We start from the raw sequence: 24,657 nt of genomic DNA, 5'->3' as shown, positions 1-24,657 counted from the left end.
CTTCTCTTTTTACCTCACCGGAACGGTATCCCGTCATTTCGTTTTGCCATCGATTCAGCCGTTGCACATTATACAACATTATTTTGAGTCTCTTGGACCGATTTTTTTTTCTTCTTCTTTTTTTTAATCCTGTATATCAAAGGCGTTGAGGACCATTTACATGGGGGCGGGGGAAACTCCCCTCCAGCATCAGACTCTAGAAAGCTCTAGACTAGGTTACAGTAGTTGTTTCGTCTATATGCATACCACCATACATATATATATATATATATGTTAACTCACACATACAGTACTTAACTGCAGGGCGGGATATGTCGATGTTTTTATACCTTTCAGTGGAAAGCAGACGCTTCAACAATCGCAGTAACAATGTTATCTTGGCTGCTGGGGACGGCCACGGTCGTTCCAATATTCCACTATTCTAAATGACGAGGCGTCGGGACTATAGCCAATTAGTTTTGTTTGTGTCGACCGCACAGATTCAGCCGCTGAGTTTTCTTTTTCCTCTTCTCTCCTACGTTCAATAAATTTGAACAGATTGGATTTGTTTTCCTTATTTATTTGACCAATGAATGGAAAAACGGTCACAGTTTTGATGATTTGTTTCAGTGACAACGAGGATGACCGAAGACCTTTAGGCTACATTACGAGTGCACTACACACTTTTGTTTTTGCTAGTTTGGTGGTTAACCCAAGAATTGGCCAGATTTCTTTTCAAAATAGAAATTGAATATCGACATGCCTTCAAAAATGCCCATCCCTACTGGCTACCAGTATGGTTTCTCTTGTGGTGGTTTGTACTTTGTAGGCTATGCATCACTGTTCTACAATTTGATTTCCAACACGTCGGCCTGGCTTGACAATCATGTCACAAGATGCAAAAAAAAAAACTCAAACGAACAACAAAGGTTTTCTCAGGCCTGTGATGGGTTTGTACATTATATTATCAGCTATGTGATAGCTTTACGTCTGAATTAACTCTTTCAGTTCCTGCAGAGAAGTGAAAAAAGCAGCAGTGAAACCTATTGTACAGTAACTGTTCATACTACTTGTTTCTGACATTTGCTTAACAGGACTGTTCATTTTTCAAATCTGCTGATCATTCTGTTAACAACACGGTAACCTCGTACATTAAAGGGGCCCTTCACCAACAAAAAAACAACGCCGATTTATTTTGCACATAATCTCACACACTCATCCAAAAACTAAAACGGTTTTGCACTCATTCGTGTAGTTTGACAGTTATGGAGAGTAAATGAGTTGAGAGAGACATGGTATTGCTATTTTATTCATCTACATAATTTCATGGAGCTGTAATTAACGCAACACAAGGATTCAATGTCCCTGATGACATCACTGGTGGCTAGGGCTGGGCGATATGGCCAAAAAATGTTCACGATAATATCGCGATAACATTTTTCATATCCTTCAATATCGATAATTATCGATATTTTTATTAGTATTAAAAATATATATATATATATTTTTTTATTGTTATTTAAACAACAAATGTATGTTTATTTTGCAGCAATTCTTTGTCGTTGCCGCCATCTTTAGTGTTACAGCCGCTCACACTCCAGTTCTCAGGCTGCAGCTGGTTTGAAAGCGAAAGTACCAAAATAAAGTGGCTGTGGCTCCAGGGGAGTTGAACAGTTCTGGCTCTGCTAGTTTCTTTTCTATCTCTTGGTGCTTTTTTGGTGGACAAACCACCGCACATGTGCACCGTGACTCATGACTGGAGACTAGCTCTGCTAGCACACATAGTGTACAGATGGTTTCAAACTGTATTTTAAAGGTGACATGCATTATAAATGTCTTTTTTCAGTGTCTAGCATTGTATTATAGTAATAGAAGTTAGTATCAATGTGTTTGTGTCTCTAAATACCATATTGGCGGATTGCCGTCATTCAGGTCATTCATTTCCTGGTCCATTTTAATCAGGTCGTTCTGATTTGACTCGCATGGTGACGTCACGTGGCGAGGATGGAGCGGATAGTGATCCGATTGGCTCTGTGGTTGTAGCGCACCAAACGGTTTGACAGAGCGAGCGAGAGAGAGAGGGAGAATCAGATAGACCCTTGCGACAGAGCACACATACACACACACACGCGCGTCGCGCTGTCGTCTCTCGGTCTGTCTCCCCCTCTATCTCTCTCGATTCGGGAGCATAAACGCCCCGTCTATAGCACAGTGGAAGACTTCCTCAAACGGGAGAGGGAAAGAGAAGGGGACCTGTGTATCTCGCACACAGCTCTTTTTTGCTTTTGAGTACTACATTAGAAATATAAAACTGATTTTTTTTTTTTTTTTTTTTTATGAACCTTACAGATGTCTTCCATAGACTCACAGGAATTGTGTAAAGTTGCCCAAATAGTGCTAGGAATAGCAATGCAGGTCCCCTTTAAATTGGAACGCAAGCAAAATAAATGGACAAGAGAAAAATAAATCTCAATTCGGTCAGTATTGTCATTTGGACAAGCAAAGCCCTTACTTTAAGTTGCAGGCAAGAAAGACAAGTCTGTCCACTGTCTCTGGTTTTAGAGCTGCCCTGTTGCAGGTCACAATTACAAAAAAAATTATTATCGATATAATTTGTATCGATTATTAAAATATATCGCGATAATTATCCTTATCATTTTATCGCCCAGCCTTACTGGTGGCCACGTTCAAACTCATTTACTCTGCATAACTGTCGAAGTAAATGAACGAGTGCAAAGCTGTTTAGAGTGTGTGCGTTTGTGTGCAACATGCATCTGAATCGTTTCTTTCAGTGAAGTGTCCCTTCACTGAATCGGATCTTTTTCTGGGAGTAACTTGGATTATATATACGTCTGGAGACCCTGTATGGCCGCGTGAGATGGATAAGAGCCTGCTCATATTTATGTCTGTATCGTATGTCTGAATATGTATTATATGTATATATATATATATGTGTGTATATATATATATATATATATACACACAATGCGTGTCTGGTGAGACACAGTTAAAAAAAAATGTAGGGTAAAAAAAATTAAGTTCCACTGCCTAGTATTGTGGGCCGGCCTGGCTGGTCTGAGGGAGTGAGACTCTGTACAGCGTGTGTGAGGAATCAAATCTAATGTGACATTGTATAGCTTCATTCCTGCTTTATACAAGACTTCTAGAAGGGTCCCTTTTCTATTAAAAGATGCCTTAGACGGTTGCACCCAGTATTTAAAGAGATTTGATTTCTTAATTCCAGGAAACGACATTTGTTAGGATTAATTATTTTTTTCTTTTTTGTTTGTTTATAACTTGTTACCATGTCGATGTAATGTGCACTGACTAGATTCCCAGGTTACAAAATTTGTGATTTTAATTTTTTTTTAAATTTTGAATTGTAATTTAAAGTTTGAGACCCCCCCCCCCCTCCTCCCCTGAGACATTTCTTCTTCTGTTGGTGTCTGTGAATGAAGCGCTCGTCTCTCCGAGCCCCTTGTTTTCAACCTGATGTTCCCGATCCCTGTGCTCCTTGTATGTCAGGAGATCCCAACAGTTAATTTTCTAACTTGTATTAAGGTGCTTCGACAAGAGAGCGCAGAATCCTTTTCTACTGTCACCCCCTCAATAAAGCATCCAAACCATCTTGTATTGTCCGTTCTGTGTGAGTTGAGTGATAGTTAGTTTTAGTATATGATGCACGGCGGAGATGAAAACAATACGAGGAAATGGGCGAGGACTTGGGCTGTGGAACTGAAAGCTGATGCACGGCGGTAGCGAGTTGAGTGATAGTAGTATATTGAGCGAGTAGTGCGCCGATAGTAGGGCTAACGCGATTTGGGCGCTGAGAGGCCAATCAGGGTGCGCAAACCGAACGCGGAAGGACAACCGCCTTGGGTAAAGTATTCACGCGCCCCGCCCGCGTCTATACCAAAGGTAGCCGCATTTCTGGCAGACGCTCTCTGATTGGCTGACGTCAGTTTCTACACTGGTTAAGCTTAGGCACTCTTTCGAAGTTGGTTAAGGTTAGAGTTGGTCTTAGAGCGTGGCGATAGAATGCCAGGTAGTTTGCAGGCTGTTTGACGTGGAAATGGGCAAAGACACAGCTCGTCATGCTATTGGGCGCATGAATTAATTAATGAAAATGTTATTAACAGATTGCAGAATGGGTACAGTACAGTACAGCTCAATACACACAATTGTTAAGGGGATGCAGACCAGAGAAAGACTTTCGTCTTGTTTACATCAGGGTCCCCCATTTTCAATTCATCAGGACATTTATGACATACAGATAGTCAGTACTGCTACATCTATACATTTATGACATACCAGATTTGCAAATACAGTACTGTTTGTGATACAGAAGGAGTCAAGAAAAGTGAGTATATACATTTGACGTAGAAACTGTACATTGGAGGAGGTTGGGTGGGGGGGGGTTGGGTACATTGGGATATTGACAACCATACTGGGTCATTTACATTGGAGGTGGGGGGGGCACACTGTATAAACAAGTAAAACTGTACATTGAGGGGGGGGGAGACACTGTACAAACAAACAAAATTGTACATTGGACTATTGACAAAACCATACTAGGTAAATGACTACATTGGAGGGGGTTGGGTTAGGATATTTACAGGGGCCAGTGTTGAATTGCAGTCTCCCGTAGGTGTCCCTTGAGAGAGGTTTTGAAAGTGGGTAGTGATCCACATTCCTTTACAGCTTTGGGTAGGGCGTTCCACATTGATGTGGCATAATTGCGAAACGTGTTTAGTCCCTTATGGGGTGGGGGGGGGGGGTTGGATAGGAGTGGGGGGGGTGGGTAGGAGGGGTGGGTGGGGGACACTACCACTGTACAAGCAAAACTGTACATTGGAATATTGACAAGACCATACTTGGTAATTTACTGTACATTGGAGGGGGTTGTGTTAGGACATTTACATGTCACATGACCAGAAACGTCTGCCAGAAATGCGGCTACCTTTGGTATAGACACGCCCAGACGTTGGGCTTGCGGCTCTGCAGATTTATGCTATTTTGGGACATTTATTTTGAAAAGATTATTCCGCGTCATCACGAGTCGACAACGCGTTCTATTGCTGACGTCAGAGACTGGGAGGAACCTTTATATTCCAGCGTCTTCGCTCAGTTCGCTGTTGTCTGCAAGAAGCCAGATCTTAAAACGGGTATTGAGAGTTTGCTTTGTTATCATAATATAATGCATTGTAACTGTATTCGCCAAGTTGTTGAATTACGTTTACCACAGATTCGTTTTTATAAGAAATCTTTGTTTTTTTGGACAGCAATAAAACAAACTTGCTACTGCTAGAAACGAGCTGCCACTATAATCGGCGTTAACTTTTTGTTTACATTGCTTACGTTAACTGATTGATTGATTGATTGAAAACTTTATTAACAGATTGCAGAATGGGTACAATACAGTACAGCTCAATACACACAATTGTTAAGGGGATGCAGACCAGAGAAAGACTTTCGTCTTGTTTACATCAGGGTCCCCCATTTTCAATTCATAATAACATATGACATACACGACATACAGATAGACAGTACTGCTACATCTATACATTTATGACATACCAGATTTGCAAATACAGTAGTTTGTGATACAAAAATTGTCTAAAAAAGAGAGTATATACATTTGACGTAGAAACTGTACATTGGAGGAGGGGGGGGGGGGGACACTACACTGTACATTGGAATAATATGACAAGCATGTATATACACTCCTTTTCTGGACACTTTTGTATCACAAACAGTACTGTATTTGCAAATCTGATATGTCATAAATGTATAGATGTAGCAGTACTGTCTATCTGTATGTCATGTATGTCATATATGTTATGATGAATTGAAAATGGGGGACCCTGATGTAAACAAGACGAAAGTCTTTCTCTGGTCTGCATCCCCTTAACAATTGTATGTATTGAGCTGTACTGTACCCATTCTGCAATCTGTTAATAAACTTTTCAATCAATCAATCACACAAGAAGGTATTGTAACAGTTGGGCATTTTTTTTTTTCTTTTTTTACAAATGTCAGACTCTGAAAACTCTTTATTCGCCATGCAACGTTAGTTACAAAAAGAAGCCATGTGTCTGAATGTCTGACCTAACGAGACAGTTTACAGGTTTTTATGACCGGTACACATTGGCACAGTGAGGCCAACTTGCATACAGCCTTGGCTTCAAAATGGTACCAAATATGAGCTACTTTGAAATACCCAGTAACTACTAGTAATAATCGATGCAAGTTCATGTTCAGGGATTTCCTAAATAGGCCAGTGGACCAGTAAGAGTTAACACAATGTACACCCGTTCTAGTGTACGACGTCAAATGTATATACTCTCTTTTTTAGACTCTTCTTGTATCACAAACAGTACTGTATTTGTAAATCTGATATGTCATAAATGTATAGATGTAGCAGTACTGTCTATCTGTATGTCATGTATGTTATGATGAATTGAAAATGGGGGGACCCTGATGTAAACAAGACGAAAGTCTTTCTCTGGCCTGCATCCCCTTAACAATTGTGTGTGTATTGAGCCGTACGGTATTGTACCCCATTCTGCAATCTGTTAATACAGTTTTCAATCAATCAATCAATCTAGTAGTAAAGGTTTTGACTGTGGAAGGAGGTGATTGTGGTGGAGATGTCTCATAACCAACCACAGGTGGTTCTTATCTCTCGCTCTCCTAGTGTAATGTTGTTTTTTTTTTTTTTTAGACATGGGTGATCTGGGACCAGCTGGAGAAGAATAACGGAGAGGCATGGGTGATCTGGGACCAGCTGCTCTGATCATCTCAGGCCTCTGCCACACTGACGCCCGGGACCCGTTCCCCGTGTGGCAGAACGGGACCGTCGCCCCCTGTTTCAACCAGCTGGTGTTGGGAGCTCTGCCCCACGCCCTGCTGGCCGTCTTCAGTGCCTGCTACCTGACCGTCCCGAGGTAGGTCTCACTCTCACAGCTCCCGCTGGAACCAATAATAAGCCTTTGCTCATTCTGCGCCACGGGTCGGGGCGCCGCCAGAGGGCGCTATTACTACGCCAGCACTGTAAGTCAATGGGGCGCTTTGTTCACTTGCGAGTGCTTAAAATATATCTTATATTACACACTGTAGCACTCACTCCCCACACTTTATATTTATTGATGAAGGATTGCACTACAACTCGTACACCTTACTGTAAATTGTACCTAAATTGTACCTCATCCCATTTCTGCTTTGCACTATATAGTACTGTACATTAGTACACTGCATAGTATTGTATATTATATGGTAACTCAGAACATTGTACATATGTCTATACCGAACACTGTGACCTTTTTCTTCTTCTAAATTACATGCTATACTATGTTATTTGATACTATCTTGTCTAGCACAGTCTCTGGAGCGTAACAGTAAGAAGCATTTTGTATGAAAGTATTCTGTACTTCTGTATGACAACTATTAAAGAAACTTGAACTAGCTATGGGTCTAACACACCCGTCGATTGTCAGTGAGTTGTTGCTTCCAGTCGACATGTACGAAACGGCTTGTTTTTTCATCCGTACATTTCTATACCGTTTTTTATACCGTTTTGAATATGAATATAGTTTTGGTGATTCTTAGTAGGGCTGGGCGATATGGCCTAAAAATAAAATCTCAGATTATATATTTTTTTAAATCCGATTTTTACGATTTTAATCGATTTTTTTCTCTCTTGAAAACTAGAAATTATTCAAATAACCTTTATTTTTATTTGACAAAAATATGCAAGTGCAAACCTAACTTTCACCAATCTTCACTTAAAAAAATTATAATTATAATATATATATATATAAAAGGTTACTCTTGATCAAACAAAGATGAATGTCCCTATTGGGATTAATAAAGTGCAAATCTAACTTTCACCAAACATCACTTTTTGTTAAATAAAAGGTAACCCTTGGGGGAAAAAAATATATGTATTTATTACATGGCGTTTTCACATTCGCCGAAATGCTTGCTTGTGATTGGTCAATAGCGCGCGTCAGAGGTCCGTTATCACACGATAACGGACCTCTGTGGGACAATAATGACCGCTGTGCGCAGCTTTTCGCAATCAAGCCCCACTGACACACACTGTATCAGTGCTGCTCAGCATATGCACAGCTGCACTCAGTCATGCAATCAGACCAGAGACCACAGACCTGCCGGCTGCCGATAATAATAATCACTTTATTTGGGCTGACAGAGCCACAGAACAATTGCGTGTGCAATTGATCTAGTCTTGTCGATGAATTAGGTATATTGTTAGTAAGTTAGCCATGTAATAAGCGGGATAATGTATAGCTATACTCGATCATTGTTGCAAAATAATTGACCTTCACTGACATTTAAAACACCTCGGCGCTGCGCCTCGGTATTTTAAACTCTGTGTCGGTCAATTATTTTGCGACAATGACCTCGTAGCTATACATTATCCCTTACATATATTTTTTTGAAAATCGATTTTAATTTTTCAAAATCGCCCTAAATCATTCATTCGAATTAATCGATAAAATCGATTAATCGCCCAGCCCTAATTCTTAGTAATCCCAGGAAAAGACGCGATAATAGCCCTTTAGTGGAATACACTAAACACGTTTTCATTTTTCGCCTGATTATCGAATCTTCCTGAAATCAACGCTAGATTATCATTATTATCCTTCCCCGTGCAAGAATGAAAAGGGCCCTGGACCGCGGGGCTCCCCCGCCACCTCCTGCACCCAACAGCACACAGCCACACACACAGCCGCGATCGCGGTAGAAAGAAATATCAGATCAACGCAATATTTTATATATAGAGTCCTTACCTGGTATCTGATGTAATGCAAAAGAAATAATCCAATTATCTGATCGCCATTCCAAATACTGCTCGTGGAGGTCCGGCCCACATTACCGAGCGTTACACATGAACGGGCGGGCGGGGTTAGTGTACCATGCCATCGTTGTAAAGGCCTGCCTCGTCTGAGTATTTAAACCCCGCCGATGTGTTGCTCTGTGGGACGGGGTTGCACGATGTGCAACCATGCTTTTGTGAGCAGAAGCGCGTGCACACAGGAATGCGCTGCACTCGACTGATGCGCCAACTCGCTAAGTACCCACTTGGCTACTTTGCATATCAATAGCGCCGGTCGTCAGGTGTGTTCAAATACGTTCTCAGATACATTCACACAAAACTTCTGAATGAAATGTGTTACATTCCATTCGTAGAGGCAATTAAGACATTCCATTCGTAGAGGCAATTAAGCACTGTCTTTAGTCTGTGCTTATGCAAGGAAACATTTATGCGCATGTGCGGGAGCGCGCGCATAAATCAGCAATCAGCAACGCAACACTGTTTAAACCCCGCCCGCACGGCTCGGATCGTCCCAGAAAAGAAACTACACCATTTCTAATGGAGTGCAATACCAGCTGGAAGGCGTAGGTGGCGGTATTTGCCCTTTTGCGAGCTCAGACCCATTCCCAATGATAACATCAGGCTGGATGGATGAAAATGAATGGATATCGCTAGTAAAAGAAATAACGATTAAAACCCGACTATACTCGTGATTGGCGCTGAACATCGGCGAGTTAACCCGAATATCAACGGGTCTGGCGTTGAATGAGTTAAAGGCGCAATAGAGAACAATAATACACCCACAGAGTTTTAGAAATGTGCATAATAAAAGTATTAAATGGATTCATTCATTTATCATTTAAAAATGGTTGGTGGGTCCAAAATCAATGTTATTGTTTACATGTTGCCTGCATGTATCCCCTCCCTACTCCCTACTTCCCCATTTCCCCCCACGTGGAATGCACCCGATTGGATAAATGACATGCTGGTGCTCTAGTGTGACACCTAGTGGCAGAATGTTATCTATATATAGCACCTTGAAAGCTAATAATGTCCACAGCCTACTTGATACATTAAAGATATAATCTGTAATGACGTCAAACTGCCGGCAAAAGTCGCTTGGTATTTTTGGTATATGGTCAAACATTTTTAGGAATCACCTGAGAGGGAGTGCTGTTATACTGTTATACTGAGGGAGTGCTGTTCCACTGTTATACTGAGGGGGTGCTGTTCTACTGTTATACTGAGGGGCTGTTCTACTGTTATACTGAGGGAGCAGTGGCATCATGTCAGTAAAAGCCAAGGTATGCCAAGGAGGGTAGGTGACTGGGTGGGTGGGGGGGTCACCCACCCTCCTTGGCATACCTTGGCTTTTACTGACATGATGCCACTGCTCCCTGGTGGATTTATTTTGTCAAATCAGTTGTGCAATAGTCACTTTTGGTGAGTTGACTTGATTCTATACAAATTCACTTATATGACATTTAGGTATGACACAGGACTACACAAGCATTTTTTGTATAGAAATGTGTCAACAGACTAAAGCAGGGAACCACAATATTTTGCATGCGAATTATGCCGAGCAGAATGTAACATCATATAACTGTCTATTATTCTTCTTGCAATTGAGCCCATTTTCCTTAGGTACGGTTCTGAGGTGTGTGTTCAACAGAATGTAGTATCAAAAAGTATGGGTTACTGAATGCCGAACTGCACCGTTATAATCACTAAGCCATTGTAAGACCGTACCTGTGTCCCTGTATCACTTGTCTCTGCTGCCCTTTGGCTAAAAGAAACGTTCATATGTCCATTTTCCTTTTTTTTTTAAATTTTGGTTAGTGCCATACCTTGTCATACCAAAACGATGCCCCTGTGAGGGGGTGCTGTTCTACTGTTATACTGAGGGGGCGCTGTTGTACTGAATATCCATCTTGAATGGGAAAATGTCCCCCATTGTTTGTCTCCACCAGATGCAGTCTCCTCCAGGCCCCTCCCCCCTGCGGGTGGCGCCTCCGGCTGGCCTCGGCCCTCGTGGCCGCCCTGCTCGCCGCCGGAGACGTGGTCCTGGTGAGCCTCCTGCGCCGGGGCGACATGTACCTGGACGTCCTGGCCGACGCCTGCGCCCTCCTGGCCTGGTCGGTCCACCTCGGCGCCGTGGTCGTCCTCCGGCGCTCCGTCGTCGGGGGAACCCGCGGCCCCCCGGCGCTGCCGCTCCTGGTCCTCCTCCTCGTCCCTAACCCGGCGGTCACGCTGGCGGCCTACTACTGCCGCCGCGACGGCGAGGGGGCGCAGCACCTCCCGGACCTCGGAGCGGCGCGGCTGGCGCTCGCCTCGGCCCGCGCGCTCCCCCTCGCCGTCTACCTCCTGGCGTTCGCGTTCCCCCGCGTGGGCGGCCGCGACGCCGGGCTCGCCGCGCCGTACGTCGACGCCGCCGCGGACGGCTCGCCGCTCCTCCTCGCCGCCGCGGAGTCTAGCTCCTCCCTCCCCGACACGGGCGACACGGTGGCGGAGGACGGCAGCGGCTGCGTCTCGCGCCTCCTCTACCTGTGGGTGAACCCCCTGCTGCTGCGCGGCCGGCGCGGCCAACTGGACAGGCCGCGCGACGTCTATCACCTTCCCCGCAAGCTGCGCACCGGCGCCGTGCGCCGGCACTTCCACCACTGCTGGCGGGATGGGGAGAGCCGCCGGGGGGGAGGCGGCGCGGCGGGGTCGGCGGGCGGGCGGGACCGGTGGCCCAGGCCCGTCGGGAGGAACGGCACCACGTGGACGACGCAGGAGGAGGAGGAACCCTCGGAGCCGGGAGGAGCGGTGGGCCTGGCCACGGCGCTCCGCAGGGCCTTCGGGCCGCGCTTCTACCTGCTCGGGGCGCTGAAGCTGCTGGGCGGGGCGCTGGGCTTCGCCGGGCCCCTGCTGCTCAGCCGCCTGGTGGGCTTCGTGGAGGACGAGGGGGCCCCCGTGGGCCGGGGCGTCTGGTGCGCCCTGGGACTGTTCGCCAGCGCCCTGCTGGCCGCCGTCCTGCGCAACGTGTTCGTCTTCGAAGTCTCCAAGGTATTTATTATTATTATTATTATTATTATTATTATTATTATTATTATTATTTATATTTTTATTTCTCTCTCTTTATTTCGCACCATTTCAGCGAAACGGTAAAAAAAACATTGACCACGACAGGAAGTGTATAAAGGTGCCGCGTAGAGGCGAGAGACCCAGATGGGCCTCGACTGATTAGATCAGTTAGATCACTGATTAGAGCAGTTAGATCACTGATTAGAGCAGTTAGATCACTGATTAGAGCAGTTAGATCACTGATTAGATCAGTTAGATCACTGGTTAGAGCAGTTAGATCACTGGTTAGAGCAGTTAGATCACTGATTAGATCAGTTAGATCACTGATTAGATCAGTGGTCACCAACCAAGATCACTTTTTTTTTTTGGTGAAGGCAATATCTACCTATTGAAGCGTTGAGAGAGAAAAAGACGGCCAAGATTGTACTACTTTAAACTAAATGACTTTTATTTGCCTGTATTCTAATTACATGCAATGCTTTTTGGTCCAACATTAAAACGTCAAAGTAGAACTGTAACGTGTACTTTCTCAGTCAGTGCTAATTAAGTGCAGTCGTCTTATGCAGCATCACTTTTCACATCAAAACAAGAGTAGAACTGTAATGTGGACTTTCTCATATTATTAACATTGACAAACATATTTACAATTAGCATTTTATAAAGTAGAACTGTAACGTGTACTTTCTCAGTCAGTGCTAAGTGCAGCATCACTTTTCACATCAGAACAAGAGTAGAACTGTAATGTGGACTCTCAGGGAAAGATACATTTATTTTTTATTTTTTTAGAATTTCTTTTACAGGGAAAGTCTCAAAGATCGACCAGTCGATCATTGGATAAAAAAACAAAACAAAAACAAAAGTGAAATAAGTTCATAAAACAATTTTCATAATATTAAGATAATAATAATAATAATAATAATAATAATAATAATAATAATAATAATAATAATAATAATAATAATAATAATAATAATAATAATAATAATAATAATAACAATAATAATCAAAGTAATAATAATAATAAGGGCTGGGCGATATGGCCTCTAAATGATATCACGATTTTTTTGTGTGGCTCTTATCACGATACACAATAATATATATATATCGTGATATTTTGAAATGCTTAATTTAACCCTTTGATGGATACGGTCACGCAAATAGGATGATTATAATAGTCATAGGTCTGCTTTCAAAAACAATTAAATGAAAAGTTTCTAAAAATGTAAAAGACTAGTCTACTGACACACTAATACAGATATTTTTTTATATTAACATCTAAGACAATTTAGATGAAAACTCTTTGGTGCCTATAAGACTTTTGCACAGTACTGTGTTTTCTATCCACTTTAGCCAAAAATACACACACACACACACACACACACACACACACACACACACACACACACACACACACACACACACACACACACACACACATATACTGTATGGATGAGGGTTTGTGCAAAACATCACGATGTCCCACGATACGTTTATTAAAAAGTGTATCGTTAACGAACTGTATCCGATATTTAACATCGTCACATTGCCCACCCCTACCACAAGGTGTCGCTGTCGGCGCGCGCCGCCCTGGTGTCGACGATCTACGGCAAAGCGCTGCGGGTCGGCGGGGGCGGCGGCCTGGCGGCGGGGTTCACCCTGGGCGAGGTGGTGAACTTCATGAGCACGGACACGGACCGCGTGGTCAACTTCTTCAACGGCTTCCACGAGCTGTGGAGCCTGCCCCTCCAGTTCTCCGTCGCCCTCTACCTGCTGTACCTGCAGGTGGGCGTGGCCTGCCTGGGAGGGCTGGGCGTGGCCCTGCTGCTGGTGCCACTGAACAAGCTGCTGGCCACGCGCATCCTGCGAAACAATAAGCTCATGCTGCGGTACAAGGACAGCCGCGTTAAGGTGAGTTTCCGATTGATTGATTGAAAATTGTATTGTATCCGGTCTCCTTTTTCCCGATTTTTCTCCCATCCCACCCTTCCCGGTTGTTGCGTACTTTCCCCTACTGTTGGTCCGGGAGACCGGACACTGTCGCATGCTTTCCTCCGACGCATGTGCAGCCTGGGGCAGGCCAACCTGGCCGCGCAGGTTCTCACCGGGGAGAGTGTAGCGTGTGGGAGGCCACACTATCTCTCCTCAGTTCCAACCCTCGCTGAGCAGGCGCCCCGACCGAACTGTAGGGGTCGCTGTCCACAACGCCCAGGACCCACCCTTCAGCTTTCCCACCCCCTGATACAGCCAATTGTATCAGCGTGAGAGGACAGCCAAGCTGATAGCAACGCCGGGAGCTGGATTCGAACAGACGATGAAAATTGTATTTAACAGATTGCAGAATGGGGTACAATACAGTACGGCTCAATACACACAGTTGTTAAGGGGATGAAGACCAGAGAGAGACTTTCGTCTTGTTTACATCAGGGTCCCCCCATTTTCAATTCATCAAGACATAATATGACATACATGACATACAGATAGACGGTACTGTTACATTTAGACATTTATGACATACCAGAGTACAAAAAGAGTCTAAAAAGAGAGTATATACATTTGAGGGGGAAGAAACTGTACATTGGAGGTGGGGGGGGGGGGACTGTACATTGGATGTTTCTACAATGAATGAATGAATGAATGAATGAATGAATGAATGAATGAATGAATGAATGAATAGTTTATTTTTCAACATGTCTTCTTTACATTCCTCTAAATAAATCATAATATCAAGCTTTGTCAAACAGAATAATCAGAGTGAAAAAGAAATGATAAACAAAAAGTCAAGAGCAATGTAGTTAGTTGACATGTTCAAAAAAGGAGTAGAGGGAAGCTGAGCTTAGTGTTCCCTACCCCCTTACGTTTAAAATGTTTCCTCCATAAATTTTACTTGATATAACATAATTTAGTATAATACATTATATAATATACATTTTACTATAGTAAAAAAAGAAATGTAGTCGCTTGACAGCAGTAAATACAATACAACAACTATAATGCTGTATATACGTATATATAGTTTCAAGTTTCTTTAATAGTTGTCATACAGAAGTACAGAATACTTTTATACAAAATGCTTCTTACTGTTACGCTCCAGAGACTGTGCAAGACAAGATAAGTATGAAATAAAATAACATAGTATAGCATGTAAATTAGAAGTAAAAAATGAGGTCACAGTGTTCAATATAGACATATGTACAATGTTCGATGCAGAGTAGACGTAACTGAGTTACCATATAATATACAATACTGTGTAGTGTACTAATATACAATACTATATAGTGCAAGGCAGAAATAGGATGAGGTGCAATTTAGGTACAATTTACAGTAGGTGTACGAGTTGTAGTGCAAATCCTTTATCAATAATTATAAAGTGTGTTTGTGTGATCTATATTTATTCTTGCCGTATATATATATCTATCTGTATATATATATCTGTCTGTACATACCTGCATATAATCCTTTTTACATATCTGTAGATACTACTATGTCTATATGTACATATCTCTTACCTACTCTTACTAGTTACACTGTTGGCCAGTATGACTTACTACCATAGTGTCTTTATACCTCTATCACTGTACATATTAATACTACAACTCTGTATACATCTGATTAGCACTATTATACTCAGTAGTACTAATTTATATATTTTATACCCAGTTTAATCACCTGTACATTGTATATTACTATTGCACTTTACTGTTACATTTGCACTCTGGTTGGATGCCAAACTTCTTTTCGTTGTACTGTACTTGTGCTGTATGATGACAATACATTTGAATCTAATCTGATCTAAAGGAAGTTAAGGAACACACCAACATTTTGGGAAATTCACTCACCATCTTCTCCAGACTCTAGCCTAGCTTAGCACAAATTAATGGAAGCAGATACGGACCAGCTAGCCTAGCTGTTGGACAAAAACACGTCTCTGAGAGTTTTAAGCTAGGTTAGTGGTCCTTATCCACTCATTAATTTGTGCTAAGCTAGGCTAGCTTTCAGCCGGATAGCTTTCTACTGAACGCACAGAGAATTGATCTATCTTCTATGACTGACTCTGGAGAAGACGGTAAGCGCGCATTTCCCACGATGTTGGCCTGTTCCTTTTTAACGTTGATTTCAGGAAACCCGAATGTGAGCTTTTTCTTAGTAGCTTCTTTATGCATTTGGGATATAAATGGAACAGGAATCACTGCGTTCTATATATTTTGTGCACCATTTAACCCTTTCACTGCCACACTACCCAACGGTTGACCCTTTCACTGCGACAATACACAGAAGGTTAACCCTTTAACTGCCACACAACAGCAGGTTAACCCTTCCACTGCCACACTACAGAAGGTTAACCCTTTACTATCACACTACCGGACGGTAACCCGAGCCTCTCCCAGAGTTTTAAGCTAGGCTAGCGTTTGCCACCATGTGGCTCTGGGGGACATGTTTATAATGGAATAATCATCTGTAATTAGGGATGCTCGATATTGGCTTTTTTTACCTATACCGATATTGTCCAACTCTTAATTTCCGATACCGATATCAATCGATACCGATATATGCAGGGTTCCCCCCCCCCCCCCCCCCCCCCAAAATGGAATAATTTCGGGTAATTAACATTACATATCTCTTGTTGTGGAATTAACACAACATTATGCATACTTTTGACAATAAATGAAATCAGATTTGTTCTTACTTGCTTGCCTGGGTAAATAAAGGTTATAGAAATGTAAAAAGAAAAAAAAATTGAAAACCGATACCGATATTTTCCGATATCACATTTTAATGCCGGTATCGGCCGATAATATCGGTAGGCCGATAATATCGGACATCCCTATCTGTAATAATAATAATGTAATAATTATCGCAGCCAAAAAAACACGCCGTGTGATCTAAAAAAAAAAGTATTAACTCCTCATTCGCAGCTGATGACCGAAGTGCTGTTTGGAATACGGGTCATCAAGTTCTACGGCTGGGAGTCTCACTTCGCCCGGAGGCTGGCGGACTGTCGCCGGCGGGAGCTGTGCCACCTGAGGGCCCTGAAGTACCTGGACGCCGTGTGCGTCTACACCTGGGCCGCCCTGCCCGTGGTCATCTCCATCCTCACCTTCCTCACCTACGTGCTGCTGGGCAACCAGCTCACTGCCGCCAAGGTGCTGCTGTTAGAAGCTCTTATCTCCAAGGTGCTGCTGTTAGAGGCTCTTATCTCCAAGGTGCTGCTGTTAGAGGCTCACTGCTGCCAAGGTGCTGCTTTCAGAAGCTCTCATCTCCAAGGTGCTGCTGTTAGAGGCTCTTATCTCCAAGGTGCTGCTGTTAGAGGCTCACTGCTGCCAAGGTGCTGCTTTCAGAAGCTCTCATCTCCAAGGTGCTGCTGTTAGAGGCTCTTATCTCCAAGGTGCTGCTTTTAGAAGCTCTTATCCAAGGTGCTGCTTTTAGAAGCTCTTATCTTTAAGGTGCTGCTGTTAGAGGCTCACTGCCGCCAAGGTGCTGCTGTTAGAAGCTCTTATCTCCAAGGTGCTGCTGTTAGAAGCTCTTATCTCCAAGGTGCTGCTGTTAGAAGCTCTTATCTCCAAGGTGCTGCTGTTAGAGGCTCTTATCTCCAAGGTGCTGCTTTTAGAAGCTCATGCTGCCAAGGTGCTGCTGTTAGAAGCTCTTATCTCCAAGGTGCTGCTTTTAGAAGCTCTCATCTCCAAGGTGCTGCTTTTAGAAGCTCTTATCTCCAAGGTGCTGCTGTTAGAGGCTCTTATCTCCAAGGTGCTGCTTTTAGAAGCTCTCATCTCCAAGGTGCTGCTGTTAGAAGCTCTTATCTCCAAGGTGCTGCTTTTAGAAGCTCTTATCTCCAAGGTGCTGCTGTTAGAGGCTCTTATCTCCAAGGTGCTGCTGTTAGAAGCTCTTATCTCCAAGGTGCTGCTGTTAGAAGCTCTTATCTCCAAGGTGCTGCTTTTAGAAGCTCTTATCTCCAAGGTGCTGCTTTTAGAGGCTCTTATCTCCAAGTTGCTGCTGTTAGAAGCTCTTATCTCCAAGGTGCTGCTGTTAGAAGCTCTTATCTCCAAGGTGCTGCTTTTAGAAGCTCTTATCTCCAAGGTGCTGCTTTTAGAGGCTCTTATCTCCAAGTTGCTGCTGTTAGAAGCTCTTATCTCCAAGGTGCTGCTGTTAGAAGCTCTTATCTCCAAGGTTCTGCTGTTAGAAGCTCTTATCTCCAAGGTGCTGCTTTTAGAAGCTCTTATCTCCAAGGTGCTGCTTTTAGAAGCTCTTATCTCCAAGGTGCTGCTTTTAGAAGCTCTTATCTCCAAGGTGCTGCTGTTAGAAGCTCTTATCTCCAAGGTGCTGCTGTTAGAAGCTCTTATCTCCAAGGTTCTGCTGTTAGAAGCTCTTATCTCCAAGGTGCTGCTTTTAGAAGCTCTTATCTCCAATGTGCTGCTTTTAGAGGCTCTTATCTCCAAGTTGCTGCTGTTAGAAGCTCTTATCTCCAAGGTGCTGCTGTTAGAAGCTCTTATCTCCAAGGTTCTGCTGTTAGAAGCTCACTGCTGCCAAGGTGCTGCTGTTAGAAGCTCTTATCTCCAAGGTGCTGCTGTTAGAAGCTCTTATCTCCAAGGTGCTGCTTTTAGAAGCTCTTATCTCCAAGGTGCTGCTTTTAGAAGCTCTTATCTCCAAGGTGCTGCTTTTAGAAGCTCTTATCTCCAAGGTGCTGCTTTTAGAAGCTCTTATCTCCAAGGTGCTGCTGTTAGAAGCTCTTATCTCCAAGGTGCTGCTGTTAGAAGCTCTTATCTCCAAGGTGCTGCTGTTAGAAGCTCTTATCTCCAAGGTGCTGCTTTTAGAAGCTCTCATCTCCAAGGTGCTGCTGTTAGAAGCTCTTATCTCCAAGGTGCTGCTGTTAGAAGCTCTTATCTCCAAGGTGCTGCTTTTAGAAGCTCTTATCTCCAAGGTGCTGCTGTTAGAAGCTCTTATCTCCAAGGTGCTGCTTTTAGAAGCTCTTATCTCCAAGGTGCTGCTTTCAGAAGCTCTCATCTCCAAGGTGCTGCTTTTAGAAGCTCTTATCTCCAAGGTGCTGCTTTCAGAAGCTCTTATCTCCAAGGTGCTGCTGTTAGAAGCTCCTATCTCCAAGGTGCTGCTTTTAGAAGCTCTCATCTCCAAGGTGCTGCTTTTAGAAGCTCTTATCTCCAAGGTGCTGCTTTTAGAAGCTCTTATCTCCAAGGTGCTGCTGTTAGAAGCTCTTATCTCCAAGGTGCTGCTGTTAGAAGCTCTTATCTCCAAGGTGCTGCTTTTAGAAGCTCACTGCTGCCAAGGTGCTGCTGTTAGAAGCTCTTATCTCCAAGGTGCTGCTGTTAGAAGCTCTTATCTCCAAGGTGCTGCTGTTAGAAGCTCTTATCTCCAAGGTGCTGCTTTTAGAAGCTCACTGCTGCCAAGGTGCTGCTGTTAGAAGCTCTTATCTCCAAGGTGCTGCTGTTAGAAGCTCTTATCTCCAAGGTATCTCCAAGGTGCTGCTTTTAGAAGCTCTTATCTCCAAGGTGCTGCTGTTAGAAGCTCTTATCTCCAAGGTGCTGCTGTTAGAAGCTCTTATCTCCAAGGTGCTGCTGTTAGAGGCTCTTATCTCCAAGGTGCTGCTTTTAGAAGCTCTTATCTCCAAGGTGCTGCTTTTAGAAGCTCTCATCTCCAAGGTGCTGCTTTTGAAGCTCTTATCTCCAAGGTGCTGCCGTTAGAAGCTCTTATCTCCAAGGTGCTGCTTTTGAAGCTCTTATCTCCAAGGTGCTGCTTTTAGAAGCTATTATCTCCAAGGTGCTGCTTTTAGAAGCTCTTATCTCCAAGGTGCTGCTTTTAGAGGCTCTTATCTCCAAGGTGCTGCTTTTAGAAGCTCTTATCTCCAAGGTGCTGCTTTTAGAAGCTCTTATCTCCAAGGTGCTGCTGTTAGAAGCTCTTATCTCCAAGGTCCTGCTGTTAGAAGCTCTTATCTCCAAGGTGCTGCTTTTAGAAGCTCTTATCTCCAACGTGCTGCTTTTAGAAGCTCTTATCTCCAAGGTGCTGCTGTTAGAGGCTCTTATCTCCAAGGTGCTGCTGTTAGAGGCTCTTATCTCCAAGGTGCTGCTGTTAGAAGCTCTTATCTCCAAGGTGCTGCTTTTAGAAGCTCTCATCTCCAAGGTGCTGCTGTTAGAAGCTCTTATCTCCAAGGTGCTGCTTTTAGAAGCTCTTATCTCCAAGGTGCTGCTTTTAGAAGCTCTTATCTCCAATGTGCTGCTTTTAGAAGCTCTTATCTCCAATGTGCTGCTTTTAGAGGCTCTTATCTCCAAGGTGCTGCTTTTAGAAGCTCTTATCTCCAATGTGCTGCTTTTAGAAGCTCCTATCTCCAATGTGCTGCTTTTAGAAGCTCTTATCTCCAAGGTGCTGCTTTTAGAAGCTCGTATCTCCAAGTAGAAGCTCTTATCTCCAAGGTGCTGCTTTTAGAAGCTCTTATCTCCAAGGTGCTGCTTTTAGAAGCTCTTATCTCCAAGGTGCTGCTTTTAGAAGCTCTCATGTCCAATTATCTGTAATAATGTAATAATTATCTGCAGGTGTTCACCACCCTGGCTCTGGTGGGCATGCTGATCCAGCCCCTCAACAGCTTCCCCTGGGTTCTCAACGGGACCCTGGAAGCCAAGGTGTCTCTGGACCGCATCCAGCGCTTCCTCGAGCTCCAGAACCAGGACCTGCAAGCATACTACAGTCTGGGTAGGCCGTGTGTGGAGACCAGGGCTGTCCCCGACTAAGGATTTGGATAGTCGACTAAATTGGCAGAAATGTACCGATAGTCGACTGGTAGTCGACTACCCCCCTGAATGCAAAAAAAAGAAAAAAAAAAGTATAAATCTTTTATTTTTTATTTTATCATTTTTTTGGGCTATGGGGGGTGCTTAATCAAATCAAATCAAATCAAATTTATTTATTTGTAAGGCCCGACAACACACGTTAATGTCCCCATGGGCAAAACAAGAACACCATAAGGTCCAAAAAAAAGGAGGCTCCTTGTCCTCTGCTAAAGCATGCAATTGGTCCACTGATGGATACATCTTGATATTTGTCTAGTCTAGTGTGTTCATCAGACGGGTGAAATCCTCTTTCAGTGCCTCTGTGCCTGTTTCCGTAGGCAGTGGTATGCGCGCCATTAGCGTTAGCCACGCTTCTAGGCCTCTTTGCTTTTGAAAAGAATAATTTTTTTTAATAAATATATATATATCCCTTTTTTTTTTGCATTTGACTAAGAGGTTGGCAGTCGACTACGGATCCTTTCGATCGATTAGTCGACTAATCAGGGTCAGCCCTAGTGTAGACTGGTGGAAATACCATGACACCTTTCAGAATGACACCTTTCAGAAAGACCATACTACCAATCATGTAATATCCAGTCCCATCTGTGTTGTTATTATTTGACTGACATTACCGTCTGTTCTGTTCACAGTGACTCCTGAAGACAACCAGACGTCTGTCCTGTTGAGCCAGGGGACGTTCTCCTGGGAGGGCCCCCGGGGGGCAGACCCCCCCACAGCAGGACAGGGTGCAGACCCCCCCACAGCAGGACAGGGGGCAGACCCCCCCACAGCAGGACAGGGGGCAGACCCCCCCACAGCAGGACAGGGTGCAGACCCCCCCACAGCAGGACAGGGTGCAGACCCCCCCACAGCAGGACAGGGTGCAGACCCCCCCACAGCAGGACAGGGTGCAGACCCCCCCACAGCAGGACAGGGTGCAGACCCCCCCACAGCAGGACAGGGTGCAGACCCCCCCACAGCAGGACAGGGTGCAGACCCCCCCACAGCAGGACAGGGTGCAGATCCCCCCACAGCAGGACAGGGTTCAGATCCCCCCACAGCAGGACAGGGTGCAGACCCCCCCACAGCAGGACAGGGTGCAGACCCCCCCACAGCAGGACAGGGTGCAGACCCCCCCACAGCAGGACAGGGTGCAGACCCCCCCACAGCAGGACAGGGGGCAGACCCCCCCACAGCAGGACAGGGCCCCCAGGGTCCAGACCCCCCCACAGAGGCAGAGCCCGGGACTCCTAGAGGGAGTCTTCTGTTACATAACCTCAATCTCAACATCAACAAGGTATCCGTTTTTGAAAAGCACATGGCTACTGTAGGGTACAATCCTCTCACAATTTGGTAGTTTTCATGTTTTTTTACGCACATTGACAGTCTGTGATGTTGTCATGTGCATAAAGTGTCATGACCCCCCCATTGAAGAGCTGCTTGTGTCCCCCAGGGCTCCCTGGTGGTGGTGGTGGGGAGCGTCGGCTGTGGGAAGAGCTCCTTGCTGGCAGCGATCACCGGAGAACTCACCAGGTGCCACTCAATCCTGTTACCACACCACCCTGTTACCACTCCACCCTGTTACCACACAACCCTGTTACCACTCCACCCTGTTACCACACCACCCTGTTACCACACCACCCTGTTACCACTCCACCCTGTTACCACTCCACCCTGTTACCACTCCACCCTGTTACCACTCCACCCTGTTACCACTCCACCCTGTTACCACTCCACCCTGTTACCACACAACCCTGTTACCACTCCACCCTGTTACCACTCCACCCTGTTACCACTCCACCCTGTTACCACTCCACCCTGTTACCACTCCACCCTGTTACCACTCCACCCTGTTACCACACCACCCTGTTACCACTCCACCCTGTCTGCTCCCTGTGGTATATATTTATATATAGTCTGCTCACTGTACAGGCTCGGGGGCGTGGTTTATGTTATATATATTTATATATTTATCTATAGTCTGCTCGCTGTACAGGCTCGGGGGCGTGGTTTATGTTATATATTTATATATTTATCTATAGTCTGCTCGCTGTACAGGCTCGGGGGCGTGGTTTATGTTATATATTTATATATTTATCTATAGTCTGCTCCCTGTGGTTTATGTTATATATTTATATATTTATCTATCGTCTGCTCCCTGTACAGGCTCGGGGGCGTGGTTTATGTTATATATTTATATATTTATCTATAGTCTGCTCGCTGTACAGGCTCGGGCGTGGTATATATTTATATATTTATCTATAGTCTGCTCCCTGTGGTTTATGTTATATATTTATATATTTATGTATAGTCTGCTCCCTGTACAGACTCGGGGGCGTGGTTTATGTTATATATTTATATATTTATCTATAGTCTGCTCCCTGTACAGGCTCGGGGGCGTGGTCTATGTTATATATTTATATATTTATCTATAGTCTGCTCCCTGTACAGGCTCGGGGGCGTGGTCTATGTTATATATTTATATATTTATCTATAGTCTGCTCCCTGTACAGGCTCGGGGGCGTGGTGTTCGTTGAGGGCAGAGAGTCTGGCTTCGGTCTGGCCTCTCAGGAGCCGTGGATCCAACAGGCCTCGGTTCGGGACAACATCCTGTTCGGCAGGAGCTACGACGCCAGATTCTACCAGGCTGTGGTGGAGGCTTGCGCTCTCACTGACGACCTCAACGTGAGACTAACCCTAACCCTTCATCCTTCATCCTCTCTGAGGCCCAGCCTCCCTGACCTGCCTTCATCCTCTCTGAGACCCAGCCTCCCTGTCTCTGTGTCTCTGTGTCTCCGTGTCCAGACCCTGCCCAGTGGAGACAGGACCGAGGTGGGGGAGAACGGAGTGACTCTGAGCGGGGGACAGAAGTCTCGCCTGGCCTTGGCCAGGGCTGTTTACATGGTCAGTGCGCTGCGGGTAACCCAGGCAACGGTGCTCTCAGACATACTCTCATGCTCCTCTGTTGACCATTTCTGTCTTGTTTACACTTGTTTAAGTACTTGACTTTCTATTTTTATATTATATTATATAATTATCTATTTTTACCTAGCACACTCTCAGGAGCAAGACGGAAAGAAGCATTTCATACAAAAGTATCCTGTATTTCTGTATGACAACTAATAAAGAAACTTGAAATTTGAAACTCCTAGTAGAAGGTTGGATGACGTTTAACCAGGGGTGTAAAAAGTACCCAGAAATCGTACTCAAGTAAAAGTCAGAGTATCTGGCTAAAAACACACTTGAGTAAAAGTAAAAAATGTACTTGAGTACTAAAAAGTAAAAATAAAAACTTTTTTTCTGACTGTCTATTCTTCTGACAGCAGGTGTTTAATCAAAGATCCCCGCTTTCTAGTCTTGCACAAGGACCAATCAGCACGGGTAGGGGCGGGTTCATTTTCCATGGATGGGGATTTGATTGGCTGTTTTTAAATAAAGCGCGGCCGCAGGATTAATAACGTTAACGTTAGTTCGGCCAGAGAAACAAATATACTAATTAAAATAGTTGGACCTGCGAGATTTGTACTTTGTAGGTCTGCCTTTTAAATGTAAGGAGTCAAAAGTGTCTGTTTTTTTTTCTCTGAAATGTAATTGAGTAAAAGTACAAGTATACAAACCTAATAATACTCGAGTAAAGTACAAATTCCCCAAAACAGTACTTAAGTATTGTAACAAAGTACAATTACTCAAGTACTTTACACCCCTGCGTTTAACGGTGGAACATCTCCGCCCCAGCAGGCAGCTGCTGCTTCCACTAGGAATCCTGCCCTCTGTCTTTTTTTCTCCAGCCTACTTTAGAAATAAGAACTGAAAATGAGTTGAAAAGGCTAATATAGGACTTCCGGTTTGAGATGTTCGGGTAGACGGCCATTGTAAAGAGCTCCCGGTCAAAGAACAACGAAAAAGGAAGTTAAAATATCTAAAACAAAATAAAAAGTGACAATTCAAGGATATACGAGAAGAGGAAGGATGAACACGAGAAAAAGCTAAAGAAAAGCGACCCCA

General features: G+C 44.2%; 1 protein-coding gene across 1 annotated transcript in view; it reads left to right on the top strand.

The window, feature by feature from the left end:
* Positions 1-24,657, top strand: part of abcc10 (ATP-binding cassette, sub-family C (CFTR/MRP), member 10) — a 93,612-nt gene that overhangs the window by 12,631 nt on the left and 56,324 nt on the right. The window contains 10 exon segments of the mRNA XM_084319444.1: positions 2,167-2,236; positions 6,746-6,926; positions 10,789-11,866; positions 13,448-13,792; positions 16,798-17,025; positions 20,419-20,575; positions 21,303-21,949; positions 22,106-22,185; positions 23,166-23,337; positions 23,458-23,556. Coding sequence (XP_084175570.1) covers positions 2,167-2,236; positions 6,746-6,926; positions 10,789-11,866; positions 13,448-13,792; positions 16,798-17,025; positions 20,419-20,575; positions 21,303-21,949; positions 22,106-22,185; positions 23,166-23,337; positions 23,458-23,556 — 3,057 coding nt within the window.

This window comes from Notolepis coatsorum (genome assembly GCF_963971535.1).
Source record: "Notolepis coatsorum genome assembly, chromosome: 7".
Lineage (NCBI taxonomy): Eukaryota > Metazoa > Chordata > Actinopteri > Aulopiformes > Paralepididae > Notolepis > Notolepis coatsorum.
This window is presented reverse-complemented; position numbering and strand designations above follow the sequence as displayed.